Source organism: Monodon monoceros, unplaced genomic scaffold, assembly GCF_005190385.1.
Source record: "Monodon monoceros isolate NGI ecotype Baffin Bay Population unplaced genomic scaffold, NGI_Narwhal_1 Super_Scaffold_1, whole genome shotgun sequence".
Lineage (NCBI taxonomy): Eukaryota > Metazoa > Chordata > Mammalia > Artiodactyla > Monodontidae > Monodon > Monodon monoceros.
Window position 1 is genome coordinate 81,075,730 of NW_021703765.1, and position 25,109 is coordinate 81,100,838.

At 46.2% G+C, this 25,109-nt stretch overlaps 1 protein-coding gene across 2 annotated transcripts in view; it reads right to left on the reverse strand.

Moving 5' to 3' along the window:
* CCDC92 (coiled-coil domain containing 92) overlaps positions 1-25,109 on the reverse strand; it is a 29,884-nt gene that overhangs the window by 3,517 nt on the left and 1,258 nt on the right. Inside the window, exon 2 of one of the 2 annotated variants that reach the window (XM_029224228.1) lies at positions 562-708. In XM_029224228.1, coding sequence (XP_029080061.1) covers positions 562-691 — 130 coding nt within the window. In that variant the 5' untranslated portion in view covers positions 692-708. Of the gene's footprint in view, positions 1-561; positions 876-25,109 lie in introns of those variants that run through there. The other variant, XM_029224235.1, reaches the window with a different exon arrangement.

The following is a 25,109-nucleotide window of genomic DNA, read 5'->3' on the forward strand; positions in this document are numbered from 1 at the left end:
ACCCTGAAAACGCACGATCGGCCTGCGAGTCCTGCCCGAACAGCATTAGAGGCAAACCCTGAAAACGCACGATCGGCCTGCGAGTCCTGCCCGAACAGCATTAGAGGCAAGAGCGAGAAGAGCGATTATCAGTGGCCGCTGTCCTTACTCGGGTTCGGGGGCCCTTCTTTTCCCTCTCACGCGCTCCGGCACCCACAGTTAGCAGGCAGCTTGCTCTGTGTAGTACACTCTGGTCACTGGTTCCAAGACGCATGGTAACTTCTAACCACTGCACCTGGATCCTTCAGGTCCTCAGTAAGCTGAGAACCGGCTTCACAGCTTTACGCGCGTGCGTGTGGCCTTGGCAGAGAGGATGAGGTGACGCATTCAAATGGACCCCAGAGATGACAGGGTTAACCAGAGAGAGAGAAGAAGAAGGCCCCCTCCTCACTCACCCCGCACAGCTTTTGGGCCAGCCAGTGCGAGGTGACCTCGATGACAGGTCCTGCTTTGCTCTACAGCCCTGGCAGGCCTGGGACTGCCCCCCGCCCTGGTCCCCGGAGCTCGCTGGGGCCCCCGTACCTGTGCAGTGTTGCTGCAGCCGCCTGATCTCAGCGTGCAGCCCCTTGAGCGTGCTGGCGTGCTCCCGCTGAAGGAACAAGAGGTTCTTCTGCGCGCTGTGCAACTGGTTCTCCAGGTTTGCGGTCGCCATGCTGGCATCCAGATGACCTGCGGGGGACACAGGGCCTGGTGGCTGTCCCCGACAACGAGGGTCTCGGGGTGGCGGGCTGGAAGAGGACGCCGCCTGGGCCTGCCCTCCCTGGCTCTGCGGGCTGGAGGGCAGTGTGAGGCCCCGCTCCGGATGCAGACGGCTCCCTGATTCCAAATCCTAGGCTCTCCATGGGCTACCCGACTTCAGCAGACTGAGAGCAAAATCTCCCTTGACAGACTTCCCTGAGGAGGTGAAGCACTGCTGCCTCCGCTCAGGAGAAGCGGGCGCGGGGAAGTGGAACCTAGAGCTGGCAGGCCAGGAGGAGGACGACAAGCGTGGCGTTTCGGAGGGAAGCCCCGGGACCTCACAGAGTTGAGAGCCCCCCAAGTCCTTCTTTCCTCGGGAATTTCCTGAGAACCATCTCACGGGGCCACGTGGTGGCTGCAGGCGTCTGGAGGCCGGACCCAGACCCTGCCATCTGCCACCTCCCGCCCCCGCCGCCTGCTTCCATCCTCCATCACCAGCCACTCGCTCAGGGTCTTCGCTGTAACTCGAGAAATGTGGCGAAGTCGGTTGGCCATTCTGTAAAAGCTAGCCCAGTAATTCAAGACGCCTTGCACGGCACTGAAACAGGCTGAGGATGAAATGTGGATTATCTGCCTATAAATTATTCCTGTGAATACAGAGCCTCGGGTGCCTTTTTCCTAATCTGCTGGGCCAACGAGCGCCCCCAAAGGAAATACCACCCCTCAGAGGGCTTCCGGTGAGCGGGTCTGTGGAGGGTGGCACGAGGGTCCGCTCTGGAGGTGGCAACACGCCGGGCGACACCAAGCACTGTCTGTCACCTGTGAGCCCCGCAGCTTACAGATATTTACACCCCAGCTCTGGAGCGAAGAACGGCGCGCACCTGGAACCCAGGACACGCGTTTTCATTCACACGAGGAGGCTGAAGGAGGAAGGGAAAGTGAGGGAGTGCAGAGAAGGACAGAGAATGTGCCGGACAAAGCCTGGGCGAAGGGTGCACACGGACACGTCCTGGAAGGGACACGCCTGTCAGGGGAGAAGCTGGCGAGAGACAGCTGTGACTAAGAAGAAACAGCGCAGTTTTGGGTGGGAGTGTTCACTGCACCTATTACCGGAGGCGATCTGGCAAAGTGTATCTGGAGCCTTAGAATTTATCTTCCGTCTGACTTAGCGGTTCCACTTCTAGGAATCCACCAGGGGGAAATGATGGCCTCTGTGTGAGAAGGTGTAGCTATAGGAGGACGGTCATTACAGTGCAGTTCACAGTCAGAAAAGACCGGAGACAACTCAAAATCCAGCAAGAGGGAACTGGTTGAGTAAATACAGGATCATTTCTATGCAAGGAAGATCAGATTTCCCCAGGCCTTGAGCTCTACCTAAAAGCTGGCTGCAGGCCATGCCAGAGCTGAGTTTCCATCCACCAGAGCCTTCCTCAGGGGAGCTGAGAGCAGCCTTTCCGCAGGAGCGAGGAAGGTTTCCGCCCCCGAATTGTCTCCCTGCTGTAGCCACAAGTTCCTTGTATGGGGCTGCCGGGCCAGACACTAATTCTAACTGGAGCCCCACGGTGCCTGAGATCCTGACCCTGTGTGGTCAGCGTGTGGCCTTGGGAGGAGGACGCTGACCTAACAAAGGAGCCAGCCCGGAACAAGGCAAGTCCGGGGCGTGATCCGTGAAGGGCTGCAGAGTGTCCGAAAGCTGGACAGCCTCGACATCGAACGGAGGCAGATGCAGGACCGCTTCTGGAGCTTCCGGTAGAGACGCCCATGTTTCCTTCTGCTCAGCAGACCTGAGTCGGTCACTCTGGCATCAATTCCGTTGTCTCACCGGGAACATCAACTCCTAGGCGCTACGATGGGCTTCGCAAGTGGCAACGCCGGAGGAGATGCCTTGTTCTCCTCTTTAAAAGGATGGACCCAAATCTGCGCTCCTGGTGGCTAATGGAGAAAGCAGAGCCTGTGTTTTAGGGGTTTGCCATTGACGAGAAAGAACAATTTACATTTGATCCAGAACTTAGTGGGTCTGGAAGGGTGAAGAACGAGCCGGGTGTACAGTTGCCCCCTCGCTGCCCAGCGGCCTGGAGCGTCCACCGCTGCGTCTTGGTGACCCTACTTGGAAAACAGTTCTCAAGTCCACTTGCTTTTCTCCGTCTCTACACCTAAGCCACACCACCCTCACCTGAATCGCTGCGGAATCCTCCCTCTGTCCTCTCTCGCCGCCTCGATTCCGTCCCCACATCGTAGCAGAGTGATTTTCACAGAATCTTCGAGGGCTCCCACGGCTCTGAGTGAGGCTGGTCCACATGGGCCCGGGCCTGGCCCTGTGCCCTCTGTGCTCAGCTGCTCGGTGAGCCTCCAGGGCCTTGGCTGGGCCTCGCCTCCGCACCCCGGGGCCTTGTCTTGGGCTCCTCTGCCCGGAGTGCTCCTCTCGGGTCCTCCCTTGGGCCCACCGTTCCCGTGAGCCGACGTCTGCGTGTCCTTTACTTCTCGGCCCGAGTTCACTTCCTCCCGGAAGCCCAGGCCCCCGGGCCGGGCGAGGTCACGCACTCCAAGCCTTCACGGCCTGCCCACAACTAGTTAGCGGTCTTGCGCCTCCACGTGCAGACTGCAGGCTCGGTCCCCGCTGTACCCCGGGCCCTTGCACGGTGCCTGGCGCCCAGGAGGCCCACCGCCAGCACCTGCTAACCCAGTGGGCCCCAGCGCCGGGTTGTCCAGCGTGGGCGCGGCACCAGGGGAGCTTGAGGCCCTCAGGGCTGAAAAGCCTTTGCTTCCACGAGCTTCTGGCTTAACTTACAGGCATGCCTTGCACAGAGAAAGCATGATGTGCTAAAACTGCAAAACGGTTTCGTCCGGCACTGATGGCACAAAATGAGGTGTCGCCGAGACCAGAAATAAACATGTGTTCTGTGACCTACCGTGGGGGGCAGCGAGGGGAGGGGAAATGTGGCCTCAGCAGGCACCCCAGTCCCATCACAGTTTGGTATTAAATTTTATTTGTAACAAATTTAATATGATTTAAATAAGTATTCACATTCTAACTGCCTTGGCGAGTCGGCGACTTGAATGGCACTAAATCTGTAATTCATTAATTCACCGTCATAACTACAGAAATAAAAGCGTGCCCTTGAAGCTTCCCATTAGCCTGGGCAGGCAGTCTGGGGAAGAAGGAACATGAGGTGAATAGAGGAGCGCGATTATATAATGTGCAAAGCCGGCAAGTGAGCTTTGACGGCTCCGTTTGGAGCCCTGACAACCAGAGGACAAGGGTTTTTCAGCCCCGTGATATTCCATTTGGAGGCTGGTCTCTCTTCTTCCACACTCTATATGCTGACTTAAAAGGCCCGGAGGAGGAGATGCCATCTGTGTGGGGCCTCCTCTGGTTGTTGGATATACATGCACGAGACAGGTCCACTTAGGTCCGAGGAAACAAGTCACACCTCCAGATGGGATCCAGACTACTACAGTATTTTCTCATCAGCTCAGAAGGGTACGTAGTATCACTGACTTGCTGAGGACAGGGAGTTGCTGCTGCTTAAAACAAGGTGATGGTTTAATGCCTTCTCATTAGTTACTGATGACATGGAATCACTGCAACGACTCAGTCCTTCCCAGAAGCTGACGTGAATGAAGCTACAGAAGCATCCTGTTCAGGCCAAGGAGACACAGCTGAGAGATGCAGATAATATGGAGGAAGGGACGGAGTTCGTCCTGGGAGGCTTGACTCAGAATCTCTGGCTCGTGAAGGAGCATTCACGACCCCTCCCTGAAAGGGTCAGCGTGATGGATGAAGGTAAGGTGCAGGCGTCTGCCGCAGATGAATGACGCTTCCTGCTTGAGTAAAAGGCACTCAGGCCCTCTCAGCCGTGTGTCAGCCAGTAGTGCAGGGCGACAGCCATACAGCGTGGCTGACAAAACACTGCACTTTCCCCGTCAAAAGGGCATATACTACATGTTGTGGGCTCTCTGTACTGCAGCTTCTTGTCTCGAGGCAATCCCATTTCGTGTCTCAGCGTCATCAGGAGCCATCGGCAATTTTACAGTGATTTGCTCGGTCAGAGGCAGCGTGGTCTGGACACGGGCCCTCTTCTCTCCCCGGAGATGCAGCCCTCACTGTGGAGGATGGGGTTCCGTCCACGGCGGCAGCCAGAGGGCAAGCCCCACTCTGCCCGCTTCCTCCCGTGGAACCCTGGCAGAAGCAAAGGGCGTGGGCATCTCAAAGCAAGACCACCCGTGGGGCAGGTTACCTTGATCGTGACTCGGAGGTTAGGCCACATCCATGTTTTTTCCCGTGGCAAATTCACTAGACATTAAATTTCTGTGAATTTACTGTTCCCTCTATATGGTCAGAAGGTTAACACTTGAAAAGGGCCAAGTTCTATAGAGGTTGGCACCTGGCCGAGACGGCTTCCCGGAGCGGGCAGGGATACTAACATCACCTCGTGGTGACAACATGCTTTTAATGACGGTTCTCAGAGAGACGTGAGGACCCCGACCTCACTGGGTCTGCTCTGTATCCGCATGAGGACAAATTGCCTGTCAGTAGCTCACGTCCAGTTCTCAACCCAATTCAAAGTAATGTCCTTTCCTCCCTTTGGGGGCATTAATGTATAAATGATGACATCGTGATCTTATTTATGGACCATCTCCGCTTGCGCGAGCACAAAATGCTTCCCCATCACTTACGTCGTTTGTTCTCACAAACACCCAAGGAAAAACAGGAACGTCCTACCCACAAGTGAAAACATAAATCAAGAGATGCTGCATCTGAGCCCCGAGGCTGCTCCTAGCCCTCAGATCCTGTGGGTGAGAATCTGGAGGGCGGGGGTGGACTTCACCTTCAGGCAGGAATCCAGATGCTCTCCACAGAGCATGCACACGATCTCCAGCGCTCTGAAGCTGGGGGGGGGGGGATGTGCGCAGTCCACTGCAGCAGCCTCTCGGCGGGAAGGGCTGCAGCGTTCCCCCAGCGCAGCGCGGGGCGAGCCTGGAGCTGCACCGCTCAAGGAGGTGGGACCCGCCCTCCCTATGCTCCGGGTGGGACAGTCAGCGACCAGGAAGGCCCTGCCGACCACCCAGTACGGCAGAAAGACTCACCAACAAGTCTTGCTTTTTTTTTTTTTTTTTGGCCACGCCATGCGCATGCGGGATCTTAGTTCCCGCTGCCTCGTCCCTCCGATGCTCTTGGGGCCAAGCCCCACGTTCCCAGTGGCCCTGCCTGCTCAGCTGCCCACCCCTGCCCCGGCCTCACTCCATACCACCTACACTGCTGCCCTCTCACCCCTGGCGTCTGCCGCAGCCCCAGCACGGGGCCTCTGCACACTGGTTCCCACAATCCGCACGGCTCTTGGCAAACCACCTCCCGCCCCCACCTCCCCCCGCCTAATGAGCCCCCATTCTTCCTTCGTGTCTGAACTCCTGAATGACGTACGGGCTTCAGTTACTTTTATGCGGCTCCCCGATGGTACCGACTGGAGGTCTCAACAAGAATTACGTGACGTTCATCAAAAAGCACTGCAGCAGCACTGATCCGGACATGACCTCATCCTGTAATTTCTTCATACGCCAGAAGCAATGTTTTAAAGTATCCCTGGACCACATTTCTTAGGCTAAAAGAAATGGAATATCTTTGATAGGAAAAGGTCTCACCATTTAAAAATGGGACACTTCTTTGTTCCTGGGCAATCAAAAGTAGACTTATCTATTCTCTCAACACAAAGCTTGTGGAAATAGGGTAATAATTTTAGAATCTGAAAAAAAAAATAGTACACCCAGTACTCACGTGGTGCTGTGAATTAGTTATAACAAGCTATTTTAGATCCTAGTCATGAATAAGTTATAACCCATTCACGTCTGGTTCTCAGGCCGTGAACCGTCAGAATGACTGGCGTCCCACTGCCTCTGCGCGTGCTCGGCAGGGCCTGGGACCCGGCAAGCGTCTTGCGCGCAAAGACCTCTGTGGCTGTTTTGTGGGAACTGTCTGTGTGGCTCTGGTGTCCTCTGGCTGAAGCACTGTCACGGAGTAAATGAAGGTTGGCCAGAGGACAAAGGCAAGTGTAGTGATTAAATGTAAGAGGAGAAGAGATGGTTCCCAGCAGGGAGGTGATGTCCTAAGTGGATTCGTGGCCTCAGGAAATGTTGAGGGTGGCAGAGACCTTCAAAATCAACTATTCCAACACCTCTTTATTTCAAGATCAAGAACCTGTGGCCCAAAGAAGATTTGCCTAGCACAACGGGATAAAAAAAAAGAGCAGAATGGCCGAAGTCTTGAGGTGCTAGAGTGTTTGGGGTTAAATCTGAACCCTATCTTGTCACCTAAACCATCGTAATATCTAACTTAAAGGGTTACGTGCTAAATGCAATCACTTATGGTGTCTGGCATGTAGTAAGTGCTCAATAATTGTTACCTATATTATTTTATGTAAATATTGATCAATATATAAATATTGTTTACTTATTCCCACACTAGGGTATTTCCTGAACATCATCTAAGTGTGGAAATGAGCTAGCAAAGGATTCCAGTTACTTCCAAAGAGGGCAACATAAAAGCAAACACAAGCATTTTCTGCTGGCCTTTTCCATTTTCACTGGAGAGGAGCCATTCAGGGAAGCGAATAAAGAGAGTCAGGCAGAATCAGACACCCTAAGGGACAGTAAAACCTACTTCCTACGTTGAATCAATCTATAGTACTCTACAAGAAGCTAAAAAAAGGTGGATGGCTAATTAGGCCATCAACTCTCAATCTAAAATACCTGCTTGTAGGAAAGGAAACTTACCATCTCTGAAAAATGAAGCCTGATGTTATTCTGAATTCACAACAATCCTGGACAAAGAAACTGTTTTAAGTTGCATGACCCTGTTATTTCTACTTGCACATGTATTTAAGAAGTTCAGCTGGTAAGTTATTTGAGAATCCCAAAGAGTTAGGACCCTAAGAAAAAGGACAGCATTTCAAGGAAGCGTAAGCACTCAACAATCACTCCAAAAACATTCTGGTAAAAAGAATGAACACCATTAAAAAGTGGAAGTAAAAAAACGTTGAAAGCAAAAGATGCAATTATTTTTTTGAAGTGACAAAAAATCTTGTTTATTACTCATTCTTAAGCAATTGGGATATTTTTAAAACTAATACAATAGGCGGGTCAAGAGCTTAGCACAGGAGTCAGGATCCTGGGCTCCGGTTCGGACTCAGCCACGTTCGAGCTGCAGCCTCTCTGTGCCCTCACCTTCTTCTCCCATAACATGAGGAACAATAACAGTACCTACAAGACACAGTGACTGGGGGGATGAAATGAGCTATCTTAGATAAAACACTTAGCATGTGTCTGGTCTGCTGCGATAAAGTGGTAACTGAACTAAATTTGCACTCGTCCAAATGTGGGAACTTCGGATGGAGATGCTTTCTGCGGTCCTGTTCTCTGTCTGGGTGGGCAGTGCACATCACCTTTTAATAGTTGGTCTCTAAAAGCTAAAAGAGGAGAACGCCAGTAGAAGCCAAAAGAAGAAAAGCATCTTTTGCAAGATAACCACCTCACAGAGTAATCTGAATGTCTGCCAGTGAGGAGTTAGCGTGGCACATCTGAACTATGATATCATTAAAAATGATAATGTGGATCTATATTTATTGACAAGGAAATACATCTATAATAGGTTAACTCAAAAGAGTATATTAAAAGCTGTATATATCATATTTTTGTAGATACAAGTAGAGAAAATTCTAGAAGTATACACAATGAAACATTAAAAGCATTTATCTCTAGATGGTGGATTGTGGGTGATTTTTACTTTAAAAAAATTCTATTTTGGTACTACCTAAAGCTTCTTTAATGATGAAAATATATTACTTTATAGCCAGAAAAAACTATAAAGCAGTTTCTCTTACAAAACGTAACCACTAACTACCCACTAGCAAAGTGGTATCATGTGTTTTAATGATGTTGTTCCAGGGTAGTCTTGGGATGCTTTACCAGAACCACGAAGAATTAACGGGAAGGCAATTTTTATAAAAGCAACAGTTTAGTGTCTCCGAGATATGCAGAAAATGATCATGACGAGCCCTCGAGCACCTCCCCACCCCCATGCATTGTACATTCCTGTAATTCTCTGACATTATCCGTCATAAAATACAAGGCTCATCACAATTCTTTAGACACTGACAGCCATTTCCTTCTGAAAGAATGTACAGCCTAACATTAAAGTTGTAATAGATGTGATTAGAGGCATCAGCAATTAGACAGGGAAACGCGATATGTGGTTGTCTGGGAAGGCTGCAGTCACTGGAGGCGTACGTGATGGATTTATGAACCGTGTTTCTCTGCAGTCTGATTATCTCATACTTTAAGAGTTTCTATTTGACTTCTATTTAAAAACCATGTCACGTGTCTGTACACTGGTAGGGGCTCGGTCCCTCTGTGTGTAAACGTCTCAGGAAGAAAGCAAGTCTGTGTTTCAGGTTGTCTAAAAGTGCCTCCGAGTGGGCCGTGGCCAGGTAGAGAAACACATGCACTCCCACGGCCTGAAATCACACAGTACCTTCTGGGAGTGCCCAGGGCCTCCCAGAAAACTGGGCGACTTCATGGCCAGAATGCTCATGCCCTGTGGCAGACCCCACCCCAGGAGGCGCACCAGCACCCCATCTCCTGGCTGTGAGGGGCTGCCATCCCGGGCATCACGTCATCACACAGTCGGCTCAGCACTTCCTGTTTCAAGGGAAGTTGCTTCTAGGGCAGGGGGTGGCCAGGTGGCCGGCGGGTCTGTGGTGGCGCCACTTGGCCCTTCCTGCTCTCCCTGCATCCCCCTCCTGCCCTTCCTGGGCAGCCTCCAGCTGACTGCCCTGCCCCCTGCCCCCCGCCCCCGGCCCGGGATCACCCAAATCGCCTCATTTCAGAAGCGAGGGCAGGAAACATTTGCAACTAAAGAGAGATGCCATTTGTGAGCTCCTGACAACCTTGTCCTTTACCAAGATGATCCTGAGCCAATAATTTAGGGACATATAAAATCTCAAGACTTCCCACACAAATAGCTCTACCGAGTGATATCTGCCTTTAAATGGAAAGGAAAATTAGCAGGTCATATCTGATTAGTGTTTCCATTTCTACAGCTGACTGTGATTACTGCAGATTTTAATTGTCTGCTGGTTGATGACGAAAAGGTATGGTGACCCAAATGCCAAACCATCCTCTTACACTGACGAAATAGGAGCTACTTCTCAAGTCTTAGCGCTTGACAATCACTACCCTAAACTGTATTTCCGAGGCTGAGATGTGTGCACTTGCTTTAAAAATCTCTCTCTCTATGGTTTGCCAAACGGATGAACCATTTCAGTTGATTTAACTGATAGGGGCTTCTTTTATCCATTTTGTGCGCCTGACTAATTAGGCCCCAAAAAGAAGGAAAGGTATTATTATTATTATTATTGGCCGCACCGTGCAGCATGCTGGATCTTAGTTCCCCAGCCAGGGCCAGGGATCGAACCCGTGTCCCCTGCATTGGGAGCATGGAGTCTTAAATCACTGCCAGAGAAGTCCCCGGAAAGAAAGGTATTGTTAACCAAAGCTCTATACACTTTAATTTAGCCATACTTTTCCTTTATTACTTATACTAAAGTAAACTAGTCGGTTGTTTCATTAGTGCTAATACAACATATTTAGCTAAACTCTCACTAAGCATCTAAGATGATCACTGATAGAGAAAAGAGACTTTATCCTCATGCTATTCTGGAAAGGACTCTGCCCGGTTCCAGCCATGTCATCTTGGACAGCATTACAATTTGGCTAGGCAATCAAGCAAAAACAAGACACCTCCCGACTTGCCCTTCTACAAAAGGGACCCACACGAGTTATTTCAGACAAGTTGACAGAAGAAGGATAGTAGAGAGCTTTGAAATCATTAAAACAGTCCAACGGTAGTCAATTCAGCGACTAAAGGAACCAGGGCCAAGCATTCAGTTTTAGTAATTACATACCCTCTGGTGATCAGGGATAAAATATTTTTATGGGACTTTTTTCCCTATGGAATAACAGCTGGAGTACAAATATTTTTAGAAGAAGACAAACCTATTCTTTTAAAAAGGCATTTACCTGGATCTTCGCTTCCTAGAACGTTTTTGATGGCTGCAGCATTTCCGCCTAAGGATGCTTGGCCTCTCGGTTGCCCATCTACTGCTCTGACAGTCCCGAAATACATTATCCACATCTTTAAAAGTTTCCTTTCTGTGAGCTTCCTGTGCCGTGTAGAATAAATGAGGCACGTTTACTGATGACATTTAGGGTGACTCCCATAAAGTTCTCTCTACTCACAATGATTCTTTTATTGTGTCAGGGGCCAGGAGAATTCCCAGAATCCTATACTCCACTTCTTTAGTAAGTCACGCATTGAGTTCCAGGGGAGGAGAAAACCTCCCCACAGAATACTGCTCTATTAACAGGGTCTGGCATTTAAAACAAACAAGCAATACTGAGATCCAGATGAAGCTGACAAGAGTGAGAATGAGGCAAGGTATGCAGGTGCTGTGCAGGTAATTTAGGGTTTGTCTTTGCAGCCAAATTTGGATCATATTAGATAAACGAGCCATTAGTACATTAGCCAGTAGAAATAACTAAAAACAAATAAAGGTAAAATAAGAGGGAGGGCAATTGTCTTTCACAGATTACCTGTCAGCTGTGGGAGGACAGCAGAAGAAATTGGGGAAAGAAAACCATCACGGCATTTTATATTCATTTGGAATTTTCAAAGAAGGGGATGCAATTCAGTATTTTCTCACTCTTCCTGTCCTTGACACTATTTTTCTTTTGCACTTCTGTCGCGTTTTCCATTTGTATGACAGCCTTTGTTTTGTCTTCCTCTCGTATTTGACCTCATACTCCCACAATGGGATTAATTATAATCATGAAACTCTTTCGGGGCCCACTTTAATTTAGATACTTTTAATAATAAGCAGACGATGTATCCGTATTTTTGGAACTTGGCAATTTTGGTTTAGAGTGCCCAGATTTTCCATTTGAAGTCCAAAATCCTGAGGCTGGGTGTTTCAGCTTCTTCTGGTTGATCCAGTTCTGGTGGTGTCTATCAGGTAGTTGGGAGCCAGTGGAATTTGTTTCTCCTCCCATTTTTCATAATGGGCAGGATGGTCACCTCAGATCACACGGTTTCTTGCTGGTTGTGTGGGAGGGTGTGAAGCAGCTTCCATCTCAGCGAAACATCTATGCTTTTCCGCTGGCTTTACCCTGCTTTTCTAGGGTGTGACCACCGCAGTTTAAAGTGAGCTTGCTGATGGAGATGGTGTTGGTGATAGATAGACCTGTTCCATCTCCCCCACTCTACCCTGACACAGCCTCTGGGTTGGTCTAAGGCACTTAGACCATACTCAAAGGCATTTTTTTTAATTGTGAAAAGCTGAAAATCATTCACATTCGACATTACGGCTATTATTTACCAAGTGTCTGTGCCAGGCTCATAGGTAACCACCTAATTCTTGAAACAATCACACAAGAGAGGTACGATACCCATATTTTTAAAACATCTTTATTGGAGTATAATTGCTTTACAATGGTGTGTTAATTTCTGCTGTTTAACAAAGTGAATCAGCTATATGTATACGATACCCATTTTTTACGGAACTAAGGCTCAGAGGAGTAAGACCTTTGCCTAAGTGTACATGAGGTACATGAGCCACATGCAAATCTGTTTCCAAAGGCTGGCACCTCCTCTGCCTCCAGACGTGTGGAGTTTGGAACCAGAAGGTCTCATGACAGCTCTGGGAGAAGGTGTCAGTTCTGGGTGCTCTCTGTACCCTGTGGAACGTTCCGTCCCGGTGTGGCCGCTACAGAATGCAGCAGTAGTGACGATGCTGACAGTGACAAGAGTTGCCACTTACCTAGCGTACCATGTGCTCGGTACTGTGCTGAGTGCTTTCCGTGCCTTCTCATCAAATCCAACAGCTCTGAGACAGGCACTTGCTATCTTCCCAACCTTATGTACTGAGGCATAGAGAGCTCAGAAGAGCCTTACGGAGATCACACACAAACTGGGTATCCTCCTGGTGCTTTGTAGCTCCCTCTTCCCATTTCTTTTTAAGGAGGGAGAAATTGTGCTAACGTAGGTCTACACTTTTATTAGGAAAGATCTAACCCTTGGCTCAGAATTTCTCTTAGCTGAATCTTAAAGCATCCAGTGACAAGACTTTACCAAGGGGTAACTATCTCCATCGGCTGCAGTCCAGCTGGAAGTAAGCTGCAGAGATGAGCTGTACTCAAGGATGAGCCAGAGCGATGCAGCAGGTAGGGATGAACCCCCGGGCTCTGGATCCGGAGCCAGGGTGCTGCAGTTTGATTCCTAGCCCTGCCACTTATTAACGACGCACCTTTGGGCGAGTTATGTATAACTGCCCAAATGGGAAAACTGCCAAATGGGAAAATAGTACCTACTTTACTGGAGTTGTTGTGAAGATTAAATGAGTTGATCTAAAGAGGCGCTATCCGGGACTTCCCCGGCGGTCCAGTGGTTAAGACTCCGTGCTTACAATGCAGGGGATACAGGTCTGATCCCTGGTCAGGGAACTAAGATCCCACATCCCACGTGGCAAAAAAATAAAAATAAAAATAAAAAATAAGGAGGCGCTATCCAATAGAACTTCCTGCAGTGGTAGAAATATTCTCTTCTCTGCTGTCCAGTGAAGCTCATGACACACTGAGCCCCTGGTATGTAGCTGGTGTGTATGAGAAAAGGAAATTTTCTTTTTATTTACTTTGAATTGACTTAATTCAAATTTACGTTGTCCCACGTGGCTAGGGGCGGCCACATTGGGCGGCGCAGATTTAAAGCGTTTACAGCTGTGCCTAGAACTACGTACTGGCTGCTGTCGGTGCTCCGACACGGAGAGCCATCCCCAAGCGCTCCCTGGCTCGCAGCTACACCACTGTGGAGCCCGCCGTGGCTGCTCTCTGCACCGCAAGAACACTTCAACTGGACTTTATTCTGTCATTATCATCACCCCATCCCGTCTTGCGTCTTTAGAGCATTTATCACTACCTAAAATGAGGTCATTTGCTGCTCTTTCTTACAGGACTAGAATGTAAGCTCCATGAGAAGAAGGGCTTTCTGTCTGTTCCCTGCTATAATACCAGCACCCAGGGAAGGCCTCCCTCTAGTAATCTGAGGTGGCCCTTTAAGAAAGCGTTCTCTCTAGTTGAGAATCAGTGGTAATCTCACCCAGTCTCTGGTCTGACACCCCCTGCAATTAGGTAGTGTATTTTGTATTAGTGACATGAGAGGACTTGGAAATACTTCTCTGACTGGCATGGGAATAAGGCAGAGGAGGAAGGAGAGCTAGTTCATGCATGCCTTTGGGAAGCTTGCAAATAAAAAGGCCAGAAAACTATCAAGCCATGTAAAAATGAGATACAGTTTAATTTCAGTGGGAGGGAAAGTGTGCGCCTGTTCAGGACATTCTGCAGAGCCTGTGACACACGGGATCTCACTGGGTGCAGCTTATACACCTGGACAGTTATTCCTGTTAGGGGCCGACTGTGTGGGTTCCTGGCGCTGACATGGGCACAGCACCAAACCCAAGAGGTGGCTCTGCCAGCATGACCTGGGCTGGCTTTGCGCTTTCTCAATTTTCGGTGGTGGCAGAAACTCAGAAATTCAGGAAATGCGCATGCCGAGCTCTGAAGATGCTTTTCCTGGTCAGTGACAGAGAGAGAAAAAAGAGGACAATGCAGAGACTTTTCCATAAAGCTAACTTTATTCAGTTCAAAGGACAAGTCTTTATGTTCATTTTAGAACCTCCCAATTAAAAAACGCACCGTTCCATGAATTCCACAAGCCTAGAAACCACTCGAGTCGCCAAGAGGTTATGGTGATGGCCAGGAGCTTAACATCATCATTGATTTTGTTTTTTAATTTATGTCTTGGAGTTTACGAGGCGCATTGCAACAGGCCGAACAACCAAGCTTCCTTTTACATGTGCACCTCGAGGTTAAAGGTCAAGCCAGCATATGTTCTAAAGTGCTAGCTGTGACTCAGTCCTATGCCTATAGCTTATTGGGGATATAAGACTCAGCCACCAAAGTACAAAGAAAACAAAGTATAATTAAATCCTCCTGAGGATGCTCAGTAAGGAGCTAGGGGAAGGGTAACCCATCACAGCACCTGAAGCTCTTTCTCAATTACCTGCCTGCCTCTCATATGAGGCTTTGTGAATCCCCGGCAGGTGCGGACCATGCCCCAGTCATTTTAGTGTTCCTGGTACCTTACACATTGCTGGGCACGTGGAGGTGCCTGAGAAATGTCGAGTGGCTAAGGACTGCAGTGACCAAGATGGTCTGAAGAGGCTGGGACTGGAGCTGGTCCTTAAGGATGGGCAGGGTTTACACAGGAGGAGGTAAGTGAGAATGAAGTTTTGGAAGTCACAGTGAGACCATTACACTGTCTGACATGGAAAGAACATTCTGGGGAGTGGTGGAAAATAAAATCAGATAGAAAAGCGAGGACTGGATTTGAGTTGCTTATTAAAAGCCGCTCAGAATAGTTGAGATGGAAGAGAGAGGAAATGGGAAAAGTTGAGCTTTTACCCATTACAGCCAAAGCTCTACCAGAGGGAATTGAGTCTGGTGGGGATGATGCAGGGTGAAGGGAAGGGAAGGGAAGGGAAGTGCAGCAGCAACACAGCCTGAAGCTCCAGGAAATCAGCATAAACATAGTAAACAACAGAACTGCCTTGTACTGAGGCTCACATATCCGGGAGCACCAAGCTACGCATGGTAGAAGCACTCTGACGACTAGACGTCCTCCTCCTATCTCACACATTAGCAAACAAGCTGAAAGGGTTAAAGGACTTCCTTTAAGTCACAGCTAGCAAGTGGCTGGGTGCGGCTTCATCCCAAACCAGGCTGACTCCAGGGCCACGCCCTTAGCCATGAACGCCACTGTTCTCCCCAGGTGGAGATGAAAGGCATGCATGCCTTACAGAGCCAGAACATCCTTTGCCCCGTATTCTACTTGTTAAAACATCCTTTGCCCCATATTCTACTTGTTAAAACTCCTCTTCTGCTCTTTTCTGCTCCTTCCCCCATATTTTAAGTTTTAAGCTTCTCCAGTCTACTCTTTTTTGCTCAGTGCTAACCGGGAGAATTCCAGTGCTTATTCTTGATGCTTGTGAAGAAAACATCTCAGAATAAGAGAGAATGTTTCTTTGCTCCTAAAGCTGCAGAGAAGCAGACACTATTCTGGGTTAAGAAGCTATAGTTCTGGTAAAGAACCATAAGCTTACTCTGCTATTCAGTGTGCAAATGTGTGTAAAGATATATACTTCTGTTTTATTAACAAACAAGTATTTTAAGACATTTCGACTTCAGAGATTATTTCTGACTCATTTAAAATGTGACTCAATTTCTAAAAGTTTGCTTTTCTAATTGGTTGCCTTACTTGATAATTTATCATCGTAGTAATTTAAAGAGATATCTCTGTTTTGAAGATACAGAATTTTTTAATTTTTAAATTTTTAAAAAAATAATCTTTTATTATTAAAACACCTTTAATCCCCCCTTTTTTCTTATATCTTTATTGGAGTATAGCTGCTTTACAGTGTTGTGTTAGTTTCTGCTGTATAACAAAGTGAATCAGCTATACGTACACATATATCCCCATATCCCCTCCTGCTTGAGCCTCCCTGCTCTAGAAATTTTAGGGCTTCCTGGTTAGTTAGAGGAGGGGCTTTTGCTCTTCATACAGAAGGCTGAATTAAGTGCAGACACTAACACATTCTTTATTCAGATGGAGTTTGAGTCTGCCCGTTCAGATCAACAACTGGTGTGACAACCCGGACAGCTACCAGCATGGGGAGGAGAGAGAGAGAAGGACAGGGGCTCCTTGCTGAGATAAATATAATCCAGCAAAGAGGGGCAAAGGTAACGCCCATCGGGTCTTGCTGAGGAGCTGGCCTGCTTCCGCAATCTGACTGACCTGCTTGGCATACCCTCCACGGAAGATTCTCGTTTTCCTCAGAGAATCTACACAGTCACTGTTTTACAGCTGCTGCAAGATACAGTTGGTTATATTGGTCCAGAGAATACATGGAGTCGGTGTGTAATTTTATGACTTGAGACAAGTGTAGGCAGTCAGAATTTGAGGGGGAGCATCCCGCTGGTGAACCCCATGTGCGGGTCTGACCGAGTTAGGCAGTGGCGCCCCCGGGGAGACTGGAGGTCTGGAGACACTATGGGTTGTCACAGCTGGGGAAGGGGCACATCTGGCACCTGGTGGGTAGAGGTCAAGGGTGCTGCAAAACAGCCTACGACACACAGGAGGGCCCTCACAATGCAGAATGGTCCTGCCCCGTGTCTCAGCACTGCGTCAGAGTCAACCTAATCTGAGGCAGGCCTTTTGTGCCTTCTGACGAGGTTTACTCTGCTCTCCTTGGGTTTCCGGGATTGCTAGTAAACCGTGGGTGACAGAGTGCTCAGGAGGGACAGGTCCCAGCCACGTGCAGCCTCCTTCCTATAACAGAGGGCTCCTGACCTTGGAGGAAAGGCAACCATCAGTGCGAGACTACCAGGTTGCCTGCTGGAGAGGGTTTCTTCTCCACGTCTTCAACTCTTGGTGAGGCAGGTGTGCAGAAAGGCACCGCTTTACCGGCCTCACTGTCCTGGGTCAGGGTACGTGAATCTCCTTTCTTTGGCTCAGAAGAAAGGGGCTGCGGGTAAAACGTGCCTAAGAATATAATCATTTTCCTCCTGTTATCGGATGGTATGAGATGTTGCTTTTCCTCTGTGAATGCTTAAGTGAACTGAGAAATGGAGAGGGTGAATGTAAGAGAATTCTGCAACCCCCAAATAGGGACTCCAGATTTACGGTTATAAAGCTGCATATTTCTGCAGACATTAAACGTATATATCGAAGTTGACCCAATATACGCTTTCAGCAGGAGTGCTCTGATCTAAACCATCAGGGAATCTCTAGGAAATGATGATGTGTCAAGGCTTTAACATTTCTTGAATGCAAAGGAATTCCTGTTTTTAAGAGGACCACTGAATACTTGCATAAATCTTAAGAGGCTTCTAAAGACTCCTAAGAAATTTATGAAATCATACCAAAACTCTTAATATTTTACAGGTACTGACACTTTAAGAAAAGATTTCCAGGCTGGGAGAAATGAAAGTACAGGCTCCATGGCCACCCAGGAAACCCTGTTTATGAAAAAGGGCCATCATTTAAACTTTGTAATTTGCAGAAATATATTGGAGAAGTTAAAGAAATGTGTTGAGCTGCCAATTTAAAAAATGGTTTTCTGCTTGGAAAAGGTCACTTCCAGAGTAAAAACAATTACTCAGGTTATAAAATCCCAGTTTGGAAATAAGATACAGGTGCAAACTGAAAAGCTATTTATCTTCTTTAAAAAGCTTCTGTACTAAGAACAAGAAAGAAGGTATTCCAGTAGAACATGGAAGACACATGAAGAATTAAATTATTAAAATACTCTTGGGGCAAATCCTTTCGTATATTGTTTAGTGACTTTGGGGATGTAAATGAAGGTTCTGTTTCCCTCTGCTGGGGGATATAAAGGATCACAGTTCACTCTTTCACTGAAGAAAACACCTTTCTCTGAGCCCCTCTGAGCAAGGCGCCTCTGAGGTCATCTGGGAGATGGCAACGAATAAAACAGATGCGAACCCGGCCGCCACAGACCTGACAGGGGAGGGACAGACGATCCTACACATATCAGTTCATACCAAGCAGTGGGATTTCTGCCAAAAGGCGACATTAAACTGAACTTCCTAAATTCCTTACCGACCATTGTTTAAGAGTGGGTAACCCTAAACATGAGCATACAACTAGAACGAGTTACATCGTAAGAAACTGGTACCTTCATCATTTGCTTTTTACAAATCTCAGACAATATTACACTGTGTTAGCCGATGAAACGACCTGCATTAGCTGAGTAATGTTTTAAGATGCCATACTTCTCTGAAAAATTTTTAGTATCAACAACTGCATTAGTTAGTGTAAATTATATGTTATTTTCTAAAATCCCTAATTCTCTTTGGACTGAGAGTTAGTTAATAATTTATATTTACCTAAAGACTTGTAAAGAGATTAAAATTCAAATAGGAAAAAACACACCTTATCACCTCACAATCCCTGTGAGTCATGTGCTAGGTACTTTTGAACACTTATTCTTAAAGCCCAAATTAACAAGGTAAAATCAATCGATATATAATGGGCATCTGATACGTCTGATAACATTTTAAAACCACAATTTAAAATCTCTAAATAATATACTGTCATTGATATATACTGTTTGGAACCATGTTATGTATGTGTGAATCGAGGTATATTTAAGTAAATCAGTAAAAACTTGGGTACAATTGAGGAGAAAAGACTAGTAGCTCACAGAAAAGAAAATTATTCTCTGGGATGCAAACTGTTGTCAACAAAGAAGGATCTGTATTCGTCTTGCCTCTGTAGGGTACGTCCAAAGGCAAGACATATTGCCCCCAGTGCAACATGTAATGCTGCTTTTCCTTCTTACTCTTTTTCTGACCCTCGTTCTGACTGTGGTCAACTGTGAAAATAGCGAGGGCGCCTCACTTGGGGAGGAATTCACGTTTCTAATGGTCCTCGTGTTACCCTACGTTGGGGCCATTTTAGAAACATTCTCCCTTTGGTGAATAACATGGTGCAGGCTATCTTTGACCAGGCATCCTTTTCAGACTGACCGGTCCCTTCTGGCAGCTCTTATCCATGCTGCACTTGTCCCAGATCAGGTCCTCCATGGTATAAGGTCGTTTGGAGGCTGGCAGGGAGTCCTTGTAACCAGACATTTTGGCATTCCCCAGACAGCACCTTAGTAGCTCCAAAGGATTTAATTTCCCATCTTGTTCCTGTGCCCATGCCCTTGTACATGCACATGGAAGGGGATGCTAGGGATGATTCGACAGGAGTGGTATGCTCCAATTTCCCCAGTGTAGTTCAACAGCATTGTATGAGCTACATTATTTGTCAGGCTCACATCAGGGGGGCATGTAGACAAAGAGAGCAGCTTAGCTATCCCCTTTAGGGGGGGTGGCATTTGTAAATATATTCAAATTTGTCTTATTCAAACAGGGCGATGATTTCCATGTGACCATTTAGTAATCTCGCCAGATGTAGAAGATACCTATGTACCAAGGCTGACAAATGACCATCAAAAAGACTCCTGAAATATTTTATTTCTGGATTTGGCACATTAAATGTGTCTTCTTATAAATTGGAGTCCACAATTTACAGGTCAGATTGTAAATAAAGCTGTAAGGCCCTACACATTTGCTGTATCATTCAGAATCAGAAGAGGTGGTTAAATGTCAAGACGAAATTGTGAAAAATAACCTGGCAGGATTATGCAAAAACTGGACGGAAGCAGCCAGACGCCCTACCTATAGATTGTGAACACGAGAGCTTTAACAAACAAAAAACTGGAACCTTCATCTAAAAGGCTGAGCAGGCTTATGAGACTTCTAAAGGCAGACTGTTAATGTGCTGGATGCAGCTGTGCTCTATCACTGGGCAGCATTGATAAAGGGTGTCGACGCATTGCATGCACAGGTGCAAGAAGCCAAGTGACGGGGTTCACTTTAGGGTTCAGCAGTCTGCGCTGTCATGTCAACCTTCCCGCAGGGATTTACAGTTCTGTGGGCGACTAACACTAACGTACCAAAGACTCACAGCGTCCCTGGTAGGGAGACACTGGCCTCAACTGCTTAACAACTTCTACCTTCACTCGGTTTTCCTCTAAGGCTCAGAGATGGACAATCTGCTTCCCACTTGAGTTTCAGACTTGTGCTGATAAGCTGCCCAGGGAGGTCCAGTCCTGGTGGCCCCCGAGCCTATGTGGGAAGGCGCTCTACTCCACCCGCAGCCTGCTGGGGGGAGAAGTCAATGCACCTTTCCAGTCAATGATCATCCTAAACTGCTCTGAGTTCCATCCTACACTGTGGATGAGACACGAGAACGCCTCCTGACTGTCTCCAAGAAGGTCTCACCTCTGGCCATATTTGTTCCAACTCAGATTTTTATTTTGTCTTCCCCCCAAAACCCTGCCTTTGCCCTCAAACAATAAAGTTGGGCTTTGCTCATCTCTGAACCAGGTCCTAATACCACAGCCTTACTATATTGAGGACACTGTTTCTGTCAAAGACTGACTCCAGCACTTTCTTGATGGGAACTAATTCCTCACTTGAAACCCATCACACAATGCAGAGGCTGAGAAGGATGACACAGACTTTCTCTCTGTCATCAAAGACTATGTCCCCGCCTCCCCTGACCCGGTGCAATAGGGCATGTCTGTGAGCAAGTATCTCAGTGGCTGAAAGCTGCTGCTCTGTTCCACCAGGATTTCTTGTCTGGTCACCAGGACTTAACCAAAAGATAAAGATGACTCACTCTCAAAGACAAGGATTGACCCCTCCTTGGAAAGAATAGGCCCTACCTAATAACCTCTGCTATGTACTTATCTATGGGAACAGAAAATTTAAAAACAACAAAGCCTTTCTTCATCTTTCTTGTCAATGTGCAAGACATATTTCTAAAAACTGGATCTGCTCCCAAATGCCACAGCCACTGAGGGAAAAATAATACCAGTGCCCTTTACCTGAGTTGACACTTGTGACAGTTGGAGAGACAGGGGCAAAAAGAAAGCCTCCTTCAATGTCTGGAGTATGGCAGGAACCTAACCTCCTACACTTGATCATCTTTAAAAGAATTAGATAGAAACCATTAGAAAAATATGGCGGTCCCTGGATTATTAAGCCACGACAGTGATGGAACTGTACCTTGGGGAGCTAATGTTTTCACACCGACGTTGCACCAAAGATGGCCCTTTAAGAGTATGGTGCCACTCATTTCTAGGTGGAATGTGTAACTTTAAGAAAAACAGTACTGTAATAATACTGGGAATTATAATTGATACGTGGCAGCAATGTGTGAGCAGTGTCACATAAGAAATGCCTCATAGGGACTTCCCTGGTGGTCCAGTGGGTAAGACTCTGCACTCCCAATGCAGGAGGCCCAGGTTCGATTCCTGTTTGGGGAACTAGATCCTGTATGCTGCAACTAAGAAGCCTGCATGCCGCAACTAAGACGTCTGCATGCCACAACTAAAGATCTCGCGTGCCAGCAACTAAGACCCAGTGCAGACTAAATAATTAATTAATTAATTAATAAAATTATTTTTAAAAATGCCTCATAAACCCTCTTACCTACATGGTAAATAACAGGGGTCCAGGGTGCATTTAGAAGTAGGGTGGGAAGGAAATCTCAAGAGCAAAGGATAATGGATCCTATACTATCTAAATGTAACATATTAAGTGTTGTCAAAGAGGCAACAAAGAGAAACATTGTAGCAGCAGAGTATCACATGCCTAGAATTCCATTTATTAAAAGTGTTCTTCTTTTTCCTCTCCTTTATTGTAAGCTTTAAGCATCTCGGCTTATTCTTTTGTGCTAGCCGATGGAATTTCACTGCTCAATCCTGAGAATCTGGCTAGGAGAAAGAATCTTGAAAAGAGGAGAACACTTCTTCCCTTACAGCTCCAGAGGAGTAGAGACTTCTTGCTTCAAACAGTTATTTCTGATAAAGTGGTAAACTGGGATAATCACTAAGGTATTCATTTCAGTCTGCTCCCCAGTGTGGAAACTCACATAAAAACATAAACTCCTGTTTTCTGATTAACAAAGAAGTCTTTTAAGACATCTGTGAGATGCCTTGAGAGAGCATGGTGAAGAGCTGTAAAATGTAACCTTTCACTTCTAAAAAGGCCACTTTCTAACTGGTTGCCTTACTTGATAATTTGCTGTTCTGCTCATAATATTTAGAGCAGCATCTGTGATTTTTTTTTCCCTGAAGGAATACTTGTAAGATTTCCTTATTTTATTTTTTGGTTTACCAGAAGAACTTGGTATTCTTCTCTTTTCCTTTCGTGCATAAAGTATAAATAAACGATGCACCTCTGGTTCAAACAAAATTTTAAAATCTTTGTCTTATTTAAATTATCACACCCAAATTCAGCTGGTGGATAAGAGCCACAAAAGCATGGGACAAACTCATCAGCTAGAGAACAAAAGAGAGGAACTATTTTTTTAAAGGTTTTTAAAAATTAATTACACGTATATATTAATTCAGAACTGTTTCTCCCCCCTCTAACTTCTTCCTAAATTGGAGAGGTCAGAATCTGGTTTAACTCAACTGGCCTCCTTACCATCATGTTCCACTTAAATCGTTGTGCAGACAGCATTTATTGGGTTCTCTGCTGTTTACAGGAAGCTCTGCTCTGCTCCTGGGCCACAGACAGAGTCCTATCCCCACTGATCCACTTAATACATGTATTGTGATTGACAGTCAATAGCCTAATCTTTGTTATAACAGATAGAGCATCATTCTTATTGTTGATAAATTATCATTCCCAGATTTCACTTAGTACAAATGGGACACGTCTTTTTCTTCTTCAAACACAAAACTCCAATCCACCTAATCTGTTCGGTCCGCTGAAATGCTGCTTCTCCTCAGCTGTGTTTCACCTGCCAACATGTATTTAAAAACGAGGTAGACAAACTGAAAAAAGTCCAGTGCAACTTACTGTTAGTGGATATGAATGGACTTTTTGCTGTGAAATTTGAGTCATGTTTGAGCAATGAAATAAACAGAAACTAAAATGCACAGCAAGCACAAGAATCAGCCCTTATCTTTCAAAAAATAATTTCAGCTAAGAAAAGAATCTATTCACCTGCACATGCTGACTCTCAAAAGAATGACTGACATCATTGCATTTTTAAAAAGAGCTTAAAAAAAAAGACTCCTCTGCTTGCCTTCATAGAAGAGGGTAATTTTCTTCTTGATTAAATGTTTATTACCGAAAATAAAAGCCAAAAGAAGAAATACAAATCAGCGTAATTAAGAAGAGCCTTTTAAAGTAAAACACTGAATGTGAGGGTGCTTTATTACCTGTAAAGCCCCACACAAATGCAAAGTAGGATTAGAATCACCTCTGATATCAGGGTGGCCTCTACCCCAGTAAAAGTCTTCCTAGGGTTGAAGTAGGTGTCTGGGATGTTGTCATGCCCACAACTGCAGAAGCCAGAGTAAGAAATAAAAAAGAACCACAATGCTCTCCAATCCAGTTGCCACTGGAGTCCCTCAGTGCCCCCCCTCACGAGGCCTCTCCCAGGCCGGTGTGACACCTCCTAGTAGCCATTCCTGCCCAGCGGGGGACCAGCTTATCCGGAAACTCTGCAGGGAAAGAGCAGCCCCTTTTGTCACTGGAGGTTCTAATCGTAAGCAACTTGTGCTTTTATGTCAAAGTGAAGTCTGTCTTCCTATAAGTACTACTTGTCTTCTTTGGAACTCGGGGAAATAGAAAATCCCTCTGCTGCATGACAGACCCTGAATACTTGAAGACGATTAGGACACATTCACTTCCCTACCCAACCTTTCTGCAGGTTTAAATGTCAAAGCTGGCGATGTGAAAATTGGTGTCACTAAGCTAGCACCTACCTAACTAGTCTGGAACGTCAATCTGAGTCAAACATTTATTGCACCCTTGGTGTGTGAAGCCTATAAAGGCGCCTAGTTTCTGCCCTTTAAGGATACCCAATCCAGTAGCTACAATTAATCTTAGTTAATAAACATAGTGTGCCCACTATATCTTAAGAACTTTTTATGGCTGACCTTGTTCCAGATAAAAGAAAAAAGGCTCATGTCTTTTCTTCCCAGAAATATAAGACAATTATAAATATAATATAAAAATAAGTATTTCTTAAAAGCCTCAACACTGTTAACATCAGTATTGCCGCAAACGCACTCCATCAAGTAATGATGATGTTAAAATGAATTTATGCAACGAATGACAGATGAAAGAGTTAAGCGCCCACATGAGTGATTTTCTGTCGTAAGTAAAAGGATTCATTTTTTTAAAAAAATTTAACAATAAAAATATCTAATTTCCAAGAAACTTGTTTGTTAGACTGTTGTATTTACATGTGCTACAGTAAAAATCTGATACAGACAAATTATTGCCTGGTACTTTAGATTTTAAATACACCTAAACTGAATTTACTGAGTAATTATAACATGATGCAGAGGAACAATAAAAACTATTTTATATTAAGGTTTTCCAAGAGTGTGTATGTATACGTAAACTTATGTGTATATACACATAAACATACCATAAGCTTTAAAACCTCCAAAAATATTTCACGTAAGATGAACATTTAGCCTAAAGAAATAAATTCAGAACGTCTTTGGAGGTAAAAGTCACTTTAAATGTTAGCATTCTTTTCCTTATAATTCAACAGCAAGAAAATGCAAGAGAATTCTTGACTGTGCAAAACAAAACAAAACCCATTTAATAAAACAATAACAATGCTCTTT